Below are 12,560 nucleotides of genomic sequence, written 5' to 3'. Positions count from 1 at the left end.
CCAACCCTCACCTTACTGGCAGCATCTCTGTACATGGCTCGCACAGCTCTCACTAACCATTCTTCTATCCCAAGTTTCCTCATTGACCACCAGATAAGGGATCGGGGGACCCTGTCAAAGGCTTTCTCCATGTCAACGAAAGCCAGGTACAGAGGTTTATCCTTAGCTAGGTATTTCTCCTGCAGCTGTCTCACTAGAAATAAGGCATCAGTAGTGCTTTTACCTGGCACGAACCCAAACTGCATCTCATCTAAATTGATTCGCTCCCTAATTAGTTGGGCTATGACCCTCTCTGTAACTTTTATAACCTGATCTAACAGCTTGATGCCTCTGTAATTATTTGTATCTATATATATATCATAATTACCTTCTTATTTCATTTCATTATCTATCTGTGTAAACACAGTTTCATCTCCCATGCTGTATGTTTAGAGAAAAAAACTTAAGATCCCTTCACTCTTTCGCCCTCATTATTATTGCCATTTATTCATTCATTTATCTAATTTTGTTACAGTTTGGCTGATTAAAACTCTTGGTTAAGAATTCAAATGCCCAATTCTATCTTATTAATATCATCTATATTCTCTCACACCTGCAACCTGAATTTTTACTGTTTCGCGGTGTACCCGCCCCTCCCACTCCCACCACCTGTACTGGGAGTCTCTATCCTCTGACCTCTATCAGATGTCTCTCCCATGAACACCTCCAAAGGCTTAATGTTTCTCTATCACTACTTAGGATTTATCTCCTATGTAATGTAGTGATTATGTAGTGCATAAAAAATGATGGTGTAGTGTATGCAGGTTGAAGGTTATTGCATGTTTATGAGTTCTGCCAAATGCAAGCTTTCTTTTCAGGTACATGATGCTGCTGTTCCCCATCCCAGGGTCCTATGGGCCCACAGCTCCCACACCCTCAGGATTGGCACACTTAATGTTGGTACACTGAAGGGTAGGTCTGATGAGATTGTTGAGATGCTTGAACAGAGACGTGTAGATTTGTGCTGCATTCAAGAAGTAAGGTGGAGAGGAAGTTCTGCTAGGTTCCTCACAGGCAAAGAACATAGGTATAAGATTTTCTGGGCAGGGAACACTGATGGGGTTGGGGGCATGGGAATACTTCTTGTGGAGAAATGGGTTGATAAGGTAATCGAGGTCGTCAGAATCTGTGATAAAATACTTGAGATTAGATTAGTGCTGCAACATGGTTTAGCAACCATTATCTCAGCCAGGGCTACCTGATGAACAGAAAGGCCGATTTTATAATACCCTCTTGCAGACTACCTTGTTGACGAATGACAGGGACCTTCTTTCTAGCTGGCAACTTCAATGGGCATGTTGGACAACATGCAGGAGGCTTCCATGACATACATGGAGGCTATAGTTTGGAGGAAACCAGGCTGTTGGAATTCAGAGTTCTGTGATGCAAATGATCTTATGGATTGTGATACTAACTTCAGGAAATCTGCCAGTCACCTATTCAGCTATCAGTCTGGTGGACACAATAGTCAAATTGACTACATCCTCGCCAGGAAACGGAAAGATGGCTACTTATAAATGCCAAAACTTTTTCAGGTGAAGAATGCACCCCACAACATAGATTAGTAGTTAGCAATTTCAAAATCAGGGTTAAATGGATGCCCAGCATGGAGAAGAAGGGTCTGGAAGTTAAAGGATCCTGCGAATGGACAGAGATTTGGAGATGTATTACTTGAAGCTTTTGACAAAATAGAGGGGGGATATAGTATCACATGATGTGGAAGACAACTGGAGGTATCTGACCAGATCTGTGGAAGACAACTGAGGGCTACTGACCAGATCTGTGGGTGGTGGAACAACATAGTTGACAGGGCTATTAAGGTAAAGAAACAGGCACGGAAGGACTGGAAGAATGGTGGTAGCAGGGAACTGTATCAGATTGCCAGAAGGAAAGCTAGGAGACAGGTTTACTTAGCCAGAAGGAAAGCAGATAAGAAAAAATTTGCCAATGTTCTGCGTTGTGAGGACCAAAGACTTGAAGTGTTTCATGTTGCAAAGACAGTGTGTGAGAGAGAATCGTGATGTCATAGGAGAGAAATTTGCATTTGATGAGGCTGCTAGGAGACTTGGAGATTAAGGGTAAGAAGACAAGGAAAGCCCTCGGCCCATCAGGAATCACTGCAGAGATACTCAAAATATCCGGAGGTGTCGGCTATAGTCTAGTCACCCATATAGTCAATCAGGTGATACATGAAGGAGTCATACCCAATGACTGGTGTAGCAGCACCATAGTCAACCGCTACAAGGGTAAGGGTGATGCTTTAGATACGAATAATTACAGAAGTATCAAATTGTTGGACCAGGTAATGAAAGTCACGATGAGGGTCAAAGCCCAACTAATTAGGGAGAGAGTCAGTCTAGATGAGATGCAGTTTGGGTTTGTGCCAGGGAAAAGCACCACTGATACTATATTTCTGGTAAGACAGGAGAAATACCTAGCCAAAGATAAACCTCTGTACCTGGCTTTCGTTGACATGGGGAAAGCCTTTGACAGGGTCCCCCTTATCTGGTGGTCAATGAAGAAACTAGGGATAGATGGGTGGTTACAGAGAGCTGTACAAGCCGTGTACAGGGATGCTGTCAGTAAGGTGAGGGTTGGCAACAGGTATAGTGAATTCCAGGTAGGAGTAGGGGTCTGCCAAGGATCAGTCCTCAGCCCCCTCTTATTCATTATAGTCCTCCAGGCAATAACAGAGGAATTCAAGATAGGATGCCCCTGGGAGCTTCTTTATGCTGATGACCTCACTCTAATAGCTGAGGAGAGGTTTCAGGTGTGGAAGCAAGGTCTAGAATCGAAGGGCCTTAGAGTCAACCTAGCAAAAACCAAAGTCTTAATAGGTAGGAAGGCAGACAAACCACTAATCCTTTCTTGATCTGTAGAAATTCCATAAGATGTACCTGGTGTAAACTTTGGACACATAAGAGGTGCAGCAATATCAAAGGAAGACTGAGAAGATGGTTTTTGTGTGTGGCAAATGCTCAGGGGCAATAAACACTGAAAATGTGCAGAAAACAGCTTCCAGGGGTAAAAACTACAAGTAGTTGATAGCTTCCATTACCTAGGTGACCAAGTCAGTAGCGGGGGTGGGTGCTCTGAGAGTGTAGCTGCTAGAATAAGAATAGCCTGGCCAAAGTTGAGAGAGCTCCTACCTCTGCTGGTGACAAAGGGCCTCTCATTCAGAGTAAAAGGTAGACTGTATGACGCATGTCTAAGAACAGCCATGCTACATGGCAGTGAAACATGGGCCGTGACTGCTGAGGACATGTGTAAGCTTGCAAGGAATGAAGCCAGTATGCTCCGCTAGATGTGTAATGTCAGTGTGCATACATGACAATGTGTAAGCACCCAGAGAGAAAAGTTGGATATAAGAATCATCAGATGTGGTGTGCAAGATAGACGACTGCATTAGTATGTTCATGTGTTGCATATAGATGAGGACAGCTGTGTAAAAAAGTGTCACACTCTAGCAGTAGGGAGAACCTGTGGAAGAGGCAGACCCAGGAAGACCTGGGACGATGTGTTGAAGCATGACCTTTGAATGTTGGGCCTCACCGAAGCGATGACAAGTGACCAAGACCTTTGGAGATATGCTGTGCTTGAGAAGACCCGGCAAGCTAAGTGAGACCGTAACCATGTTCGCATAGATGATGGCTCATTTGCATTTGATGAGGCTGCTAGGAGAGGGACTTGGAGATGCCACTATGAAAGGTTGATAAATGAAGAGAACAAATGGGAGAAAGGGAGTCTGTCAAATGTTGACCCAACAAAGGGACCAGCTATCCAAATTGACAGTGCCTTGGTAGATAAGGTAATTAAGGGTATGAAGACAGAGAAAGCTCCTGGCCCATCAGAAATCACCGCAGAGATGCTCACTTGATGCCAGAGATGTCAGTGCAGCATAACTAGCCCATCTAAGAGTACCCTTCAATCATTGGACAATAAAATGCACTTGTGAAGACCTGTTGAGGCAAGTGAAATCATTGTCATCGCCAATGACAGTACCACCTGATTGGCACCCATGCCAGTGGCACATAAAAAGCACCATTTGAGCGTGGTTGTTGCCAGTGCTGCCTAACTGGCTCTCGTGCTGGTGGCATGTAAAAAGCACCATCCTTGTGTGGCCAATGCCAGTACCGCCTGACTGGCCCTCATGCTGGTGGCATGTAAAAAGCACCCACTACACTCTCGGAGTGGTTGGTGTTAGGAAGGCATCCAGCTGTAGAAACTCTGCCAGATCAGATTGGAGCCTGGTGCAGCCTTCTGGCTTGCCAGTCCTCAGTCAAACTGTCCAACTCATGCCAGCATAGAAAGCTGACGTTAAACGACAATGATGATAATGACGACATACAGACATACATACAGACATACATATACATACACACACACACACACACACACATATCTCTCTATATATATATGTAGGTATGTACATACATGTACCTATATATGCATATACTCACATTTATTTGTATTATATATATATATATATATATATATATACATGTAGGTTAGTGTAATCAGTTAGCACACTTATCACGAATATAAGAGGTGTAGGTTTGATTCCCATGCATACTAATACCTACTTTTTTCCACCAAGAGCTCATATGCTCCAATATTAGACTATTTTCTTTAAGCTTATAATTATGATTATTATTATTATTATTATTATTATATTTATGTGTGTGTGTGTGTCTTTGTGATTGTCATTCACCCCCACCATTGCTTGACAACTGGTGTTGGTTTGTTTACATCCCCATGATATAGCAGTTTGGCAAAGTGAGGTTGATAAAATAAATATTGGGGCCAATAAAATAAGTACAGCGGCCACCCTTCAAAGTGGTGTCCCAGCATGACTGCAGTCTAGTGATTGAAACAAATAAAAGAAAGATATATTACTAGCTAACTTTAGAAGATACATTCTTAAGAATACATTACAAAAACACAAATAATGATCATTGTTTTATCTCTTTTTTTTTCACATTCTCAGTACTAATATTGTTATTAGGTATTCTAACAAGCAAAGGAAAGAAGGAAACAACAAACCAAACTCTAAAACTGCACAATAATGACCAAAAATATCAAACCAGAACTTCACAAACAAAAATATAAATGAAAAGAAATATGAAGTAGATCTAAAAATAGAAAACTCTGAAGTGGAATTCTGAAGTGGAAAACTCTGAAGTGGAATACAAGATATTCTAAAAATGAGTATAATTCAAGAATAGAACAATAGAAATTTTTACTACGGACAAAAGCAACTGAAAAGTGGATACTCCCTCAGATCCACTCAAACAGGAGTATCAAAACCCAAGCAAATACCATGGAGAACAAATATTCAGAAAAAGAAAATAAGAGGAAGTATCTTATTGAAATTAGTAACAAAACAACACTAATGAGCAACAAGAAAGAGACACAAATACTACAGAATTATAAAATAATAAAATAAGACGTACCTGAAATAAAAGAAGCCTAAAGCAAGAGATTCTCACTAAATCACCAAGAATCAGAATGTTGCAAAGGCTCATATGACTGTAAAGATCAGTTATTCATCCACAAAACCATAACTGAAGATTATCAAAGAAAAAAGAGTCTGCGCATAACATGAATTGATAACTGGAAGGCTTTTGACAGTATTCCCCACACATGGATCCAGGAAACACTGGTCACAAGTAAGGTAGCACCAGAAATAATTAAATATATGAAACATATCATGAATAAATGGCAAACAGCTCTGCAGCAACAAACAAAAGAGAGTTGAAAGAAGATTACTCCAAGGTGACTCCCACTTTCCTCTCATTTTCTGCCAGATATTGACACCTTTAACCAACATACCCAATAGAACTGGATGTAGATGTAACTGGTACAAATGATAAACAACTGGAAATTGTACTACAGGCAATACATGATTTTACTAAAGAAATCAATGTGAGATTTGGCTTAGAAAATTATGAAAAGCTACCATGAAGAGAGGACAACTGATTAAGAACAATAATACCTAATTTATACATAGTCTGCCAACTTTTTGCAACACCACTAGCTGCTTGGCCAATATTATTTCTAAGTTGACCTTGGCAGAAATTGAACTCGGAACATAAAGATGAATGAAATGCCATAAAGCATTTTGCCCAGCATGCTAACAATTCTGCCAGTTTGCTGCCTTCATAATAATAATAATAAGAAGAATTACCTAATCTTGGTGGCTGTACTGAACGTGATAAAAGATCGAACAGATGGCTGCTTTTGGGTGTAGTTTTGCGTTTCACAGTAGTGACAGGCTGGACAGGTACTGTAACAACAATTGTAGTTTCAGCTTCCTTTAACTTCTCTTGATGCATTTCTTCAATAGCCGCTGCCTTCTTCAAGTAAGCCTCAACAACATTAGCTGACACCTCAACAGTAAACGATCCAGTCAGTCTAACCCTCAGTTCTTCATCATATATGTCTTGGGGTATAACTTTTATCTGTCCTGCCAATTGGTATACTTCCTTACCAAGTGGTTGTATGAAAAATATTTTGTTATTCTCAATGAGACCTTGATTGTAGGTCAGTTGGATGTCATCTTCATCATTTTCTGAAACTTTCATCTGGCCACTGACTGATATCACCCATGTCTGATTGTTCTTCAGCTCAGGTCCATCAAACCGGAAGTAAGTTAATGGTTTGCCAGAGGTATTGAACTGGCTTGTCTTGTCTGACTGAATCTGAACAAAATTATTTTCTTTCCATTTGTTCTCAATTTTTTTTGAATTCTTCAGAGAATGACATGAAACAACAACACACCACTGCATGTCTTCAAAACGAACAAACAAAGCCATTGTTCCGATTACTATATCAATTTTCTCCTCTATCACACGCATGCCATCTTTTAACCTTCGTTTTCGACCAGGAGCTGCCTGAGCCACGCAATACCTGCAAATAGTGATTAGTTTTAGTGAATACAATATGTTTAGAGCAAAACCAGAAGTAAAGGTAGCTAAATAGCAAATTATAATTGTACAGAACTCATTGATGATGGTTAAGCTGAACAGAGACAGACAGTATTAACAGTTGCTAAAGGATAGGACAGAGATAAATGAAAACAAAATGTACTACTGGCTAAATGATATGATAGAGCCAAATAAAAACAGATGGTGAGGTAGAATTGCTACTTGAGATAGTTGAAATATCTCAGTTCCAATGCTTTATTCCCATAAATGCATTAGAATCTATACTATTCTTATTCTGTGAGGTTTCATTACAGAGAAAAGAAGGCCTGAAGTTGGAGTTTTCCTAAGTATGTTAAAAAATATTTCTATGGTTTTTTTTTCCAATGGAGGTTAAAAATGTAGTTAGGCCTGTCATCTTAATCTTTAAGATGGTAATATCATTAAACACACACGCACACGCACACACACACACACACACACACACACACACACACACACACACACACAAAACATACTTCTGTACCATAATCAAATCGAATACTGCTGCCACCTGTTTCTTCCACAGATGTCAAAGCATAAGCATACAACAAATAGAGTCCATATCTGTCCAGTTGAAAGCTACACCCTCATTGCTATGTATATCCAGTCAACAACTACACATCATGTCTACATATTGTAGATATGATGTGTAGTCTACATATTGTACATATTCAGTTAACATTTACATACCATGTCTTTCCAGTTGTATATACTCCATGTGTATCCAACCAACCTCTACAGCTTTTTTAATGCTAGTATAGCATATGAATAAGATTTGGCTGCAGTTTCTTGCAGATCAACTGCATAGTTGCTGCCTTGTTAGCTTATAATACCTCCAAAACATTTAATAAGGAGATCAAAGTGTCATATAAACATACTTAGAGCAATCACAGGAGCAGAAAGATATAATAACAATAATAAGTGGTAGGCAAACAATACTTTAAATCCATTGTGGACTAGCACATTACACATCATAACAAGTTGTACAAAGACTACATCTATACACAATTTAAAATTGAAGCAAGATTACAAAAAATGGAAGACTGACTTAATATGTGGAGAGCACAGTTTATCTTTGCAACAGGTCTAAATCCAATTACCAGTCATTTTATGGAAAACTACCTCCCAGTTACAGCATCATTTACACTGGCACATAAAATTGTGTTAAGATGCACACCACTAACAGTAAGTAGAGAGGTACAGCAACTCTTGCATGTCCATCTCTACTGAGAAAACTACCAGAATCTACAGGCAGAAATACTCTGGATAGTGGGTAGCATGTTTACAATGTCAATTGTATCTCATGTGATTCTTTGTTGCATGTTGGATTGTGCAGTATGGTTTCCAGCTAGGTGAAGATTAAACTTCTCATATCTGTGAAGAGGTATCATTCGGCTAACTACTTGCATGACATAAGACTGTGGGACTAGAGCTAACCTGGGGCAACATCTATACTACATGTTTAGCAGTTGATATCTGCGCACTCTGAACATCCAAGCCAACATCTACATTCATGTCAATCCAATCAACAGAGTGCAAAAGCTGTGTCTGTCTGTCTGTCAGTTTGTATGTATGTACGTATGTATGTATATGTGTGTGCATATATGTGTGTATGCATGTGTATGTATATACACAAGTATGATGTATATATGTAAAGTTTGGGTGTTGGGCTCATGATGATAAGTTCATGGGTTCAGTTCTAGGAGTGGGTGCTGGCAGCTTTCTTTTCCCAATCTACTAAAGGAATCAAGATATGAAGTTAGTACAGAAATAGATATGAATGACTAATGCAATGAAGGTAGTACCTCAGTACGATCACAGTTCAATGAATAAAAACAATTAAAAGAATAAAAGAATATCAAGAGGCTCAATGGAAATCTATGTATGGCCTCCAAACTACTACATCACATTTTTTGTATACATACATGCATTCATACACATGCACATGTATTCACGCACTCGCATGCGCACACACACACACACACACACACACACATGTACACACACACACACACACACACTATAAGACTTCAGATTTCCACAAACAGCACCACTACAGTAGCTTCACGGTAACAATGTCATTATTTCTGTTAAATTACTTTGCTAAATATTGCACTTCAAAAGATACAGTGTTTTTGGTGAACTTGTACTCATTTTCCATAAGAATCCATTCACTGTCTCTTGATTTCTTCATTAGTACTTCAATATCATCCAGGTGCCTGTTATTTGGTCTAGCCTCAGCATTTGGCAAGGGCAACTTAAGAGTAACAGGCCGCCGGAAAAAATGCTTTTGGTCACATGATATGCCTATGATTTCCGAACATTCCAATATGTCTTCACATCGTATTGAATAATTCTGTTGGCAGTAAGTGAGTATTTCTTCTGTTAAGGGTGTCATCTGTAATGACAAATGTCAAATAAGACCTGCACTTTCAACTTAAAATCTGGATTAAGATATCAGAATTTGAAAAAAATTGCACTTGCTTTATGGTGGCCATTATAACTTACAAGATAAGACAATCATGTAGTTTGGAATTGTGACCATTCGATTTATTGTACGATAGATCAACAGCAGTTATTTTATAATAATGTACTCATTTAAACATTCTATGTGAACTTCAAACTAAAAATATACCATCCAATCAGTAATAATTGACAAACACTTTACAAAAATTTGATCACACATACTGGTTTTACATTAATTTAGTATACTTCATCCACCATAAAAAATATACAAAAAATAAAGTGAATTCAAAGATAAAAATCAAATTTATACCTTTGCAGCTACTGTAAGAACAGAAAACCTGATATTTTGGTTTAACAACCTTTTTTGCTTATTTTTTATAAATATTTCCCTATCAAGCATGGATTCTGAAAGTTGTTTACCAGAAATTATTTTAAGGTTTGTTATAGCCTTACAACTAATATCAGAAATAGTCTAGCTTCTAATCTCAAATAACAAAGACAAATATGCAAATATTGAAATAAAAAGTTATGCTCTCTTGACGAGTGTTGTAAAATTAATTCAGTCATTTACAGAGCTGGCATTCTGTCCACTAAACTACCTATGGCAGAAGGTAACTTCAAGAATTGTTAACTGAATCATACTTCCACTTTCCCAAATGAAGATAACAGAAATGCTACAGCCATTTCTAATTCTGTATGGAAGTTGAGATGCAGTGGTGCCAATAATTGTGGACTATAATAACCCTGGAGATTGCTGAACTATAGAAAAATATATCTTAATTAATTATTTTATCAATTATTCAAATAAAAATATTTTTTCAGGTTCCAAAGCTTTATAGAGATATTTACACTAGGTTAAATTGCAAAAAAAGCTGGAAGAGTTATAGAATAGTAGATATTTGTAATGTGCTCATTTGGCTTGCTTCATTGATTATTTTCTGTCATATTCCTTTGTTATCATAATTCCCTATTCAGTATACTGCTTGGACTTAATATATTTTGACTGTGCCCATTATTTTGTTTTATATTAACTTATAAAAAAAATTTTGTTTGCATTTGATATTGTAGTGCTTAATATATAAACTGCTTCCTCAGAGTAAAAGACTACGAAACTGGCCTAAGTAATCTATCGCACTCTGTGTTCATATGAAGTATTTTTCTAGTACTTAACAATGTATAATGATTGTGATACATACTGATATTCTCACAGAGCAGTCATAAGGTAAGTCTGTATTATTGATATGAGCATTTCTCAACTGATCTTTTATGGATCTCTCGTGATCTAAACTCCTGTGAGATTTATCTCTTCTCTAAATTTTTATCAATGTATAAATACATGAATGTCATAATCTGACCTGTTTCTAGTTGTTTGCCTGTTTAAGCCTTTATTCTATTATACATGTACCGACTCAATCGAAATGCTGACTATAGCCAATCTTCATTATGTAGCAATAGCATCCCTGCATTTTTAGTTGGAGTTGAGGTAGGATGTCATCCTGAGCACTAATTATATGTACCTATTACTTAACATCATCAGATGTAATATTACCTGATATATATATATAATATATAAGGAATTTTCATCAATTCTTGTGATGTGCTATGAGTGCCCAGTTTGGTTTACCACTAAAACTCTTGTTTGAACTGAGAGGCAGCTAGAAGTAGTTTCTCCTTGAACAGGGAGATATTGATTAAAGTATTAGGTCATCTCATAAGTTCTGTCCGATTTTACCTTTTTTAAAATTGAATGAAATTTAATAGCATTTTAGAATGTCTAATGGAATTAAAAATTATTTTATGCATTTGTGTATATTTAAACTAATTAAATATTATTTTACAGAAAAATAGAATTGAAATTTCTAACATGGAAGTATCCAAAGAGTATTTGAGGCATATAATGCTTTATGAGTACAAAAAAGGAAACTCTACAGCCAAAGTAACTCGAAACATACACTCAGTTTATAGGAAAAAAATGCTTGAATGAAAGAACTTGCAGAGAAGATGGTTTGCAAAATTCAGAAGTGGAGATTTCAGCCTTGAAGATGAAGGTCGAACAGGACGTCCTTGAGGCATTACTTGATGAAAATCCTGCATTATCAGTTGGAGAATTGGCAATAAAGCTTAGTTCAAACCATACAACTGTTTATCATCATCTTCAACAACTTGGAAAGGTTCCTAAACTTGGAAAATGGGTGCCTCATGAATTGTCCGAAAGCAACCACAAATCCCGAGTTGACATCTGTTCTTCTCTCCATTCTCGCAAACTCATTTCACCCTTTTTGAATAGACTTGTGACTGGTGACAAAAAATGGATCTTCTATCAAAATATTCAACATCGTAAACAGTAGCTTGGTAAAAGGGAAAAAGCTCAGCCACAACTGAGAAGGGAACTTCATGGGGAAAAAAGTTCTACTCTCTATCTGGTGGGATTGCAAAGGAGTAATTCACTTTGAATTGTTATCACCTAATGCAACAATCAATGCTCAAGTCTACTGTCAGCAATTAGAGCATCTGAACCAAGTTTTGAAGAAAAAAGACCCGCTTTAGTGAATCTAAAATGAATGATGTTACATCAGGACAATGCACAACCCCACACTCACATAACAGAAGATCGAAGAGCTTGGTTGGGAAAAAATTCCTCATCCACCTTATTCTCCCGACCTTGCTCCTTCAGACTACCATTTGTTTTGTAGTTTACAGAATCATTTGGGGGACATAACTTTTGCAAGCCAGGAGGAGGTCGAAACAGTTCAGAGTTCTTCGCTTTGAAACCAAAAGAGTTTTACATTGATGGGAATAAAAAGCTTGTAAATAGATGGAAGGAAGTCATAGATAATCAGGGAAAGTACATTGATGATTAAATTTCAATTGAATATGAAATTTTATCACTTGTTTTCTTTATTCAAAATTCGGACAGAACTTATGGGATAACCTGATAAAAATGAAAAAGCAATATGTTTGTACATAACTTGAAAAGGACATTTAATATATATATTTTTTTGAATCTATACCCTTTTGCCTAAAACAAATTCCAATACACTGAGGGAACAATGTATTTACAATTCATAATTGTGTATGTGTGCATGTGAG

The 12,560-nt window shown here is 37.6% G+C and overlaps 1 protein-coding gene across 6 annotated transcripts in view; it reads right to left on the bottom strand.

Annotated features, from left to right (window-relative positions):
- Positions 1 to 12,560, bottom strand: part of LOC106867506 (uncharacterized) — a 266,031-nt gene that overhangs the window by 46,121 nt on the left and 207,350 nt on the right. For all 6 annotated transcript variants that reach the window (XM_052975064.1, XM_052975069.1, XM_052975065.1 and 3 more), the window contains 2 exons: positions 9,104 to 9,402; positions 6,227 to 6,948 (listed from right to left, as the gene is read on the bottom strand). In XM_052975064.1, coding sequence (XP_052831024.1) covers positions 6,227 to 6,948; positions 9,104 to 9,402 — 1,021 coding nt within the window. The remainder of the gene's footprint in view (positions 1 to 6,226; positions 6,949 to 9,103; positions 9,403 to 12,560) is intronic.

This window comes from Octopus bimaculoides, chromosome 20 (assembly GCF_001194135.2).
Source record: "Octopus bimaculoides isolate UCB-OBI-ISO-001 chromosome 20, ASM119413v2, whole genome shotgun sequence".
In the NCBI taxonomy this organism is placed as follows: Eukaryota; Metazoa; Mollusca; class Cephalopoda; order Octopoda; family Octopodidae; genus Octopus; species Octopus bimaculoides.
Note: the sequence above shows the minus strand (reverse complement) of the source record. Positions and strands in the feature narration are given on the sequence as shown.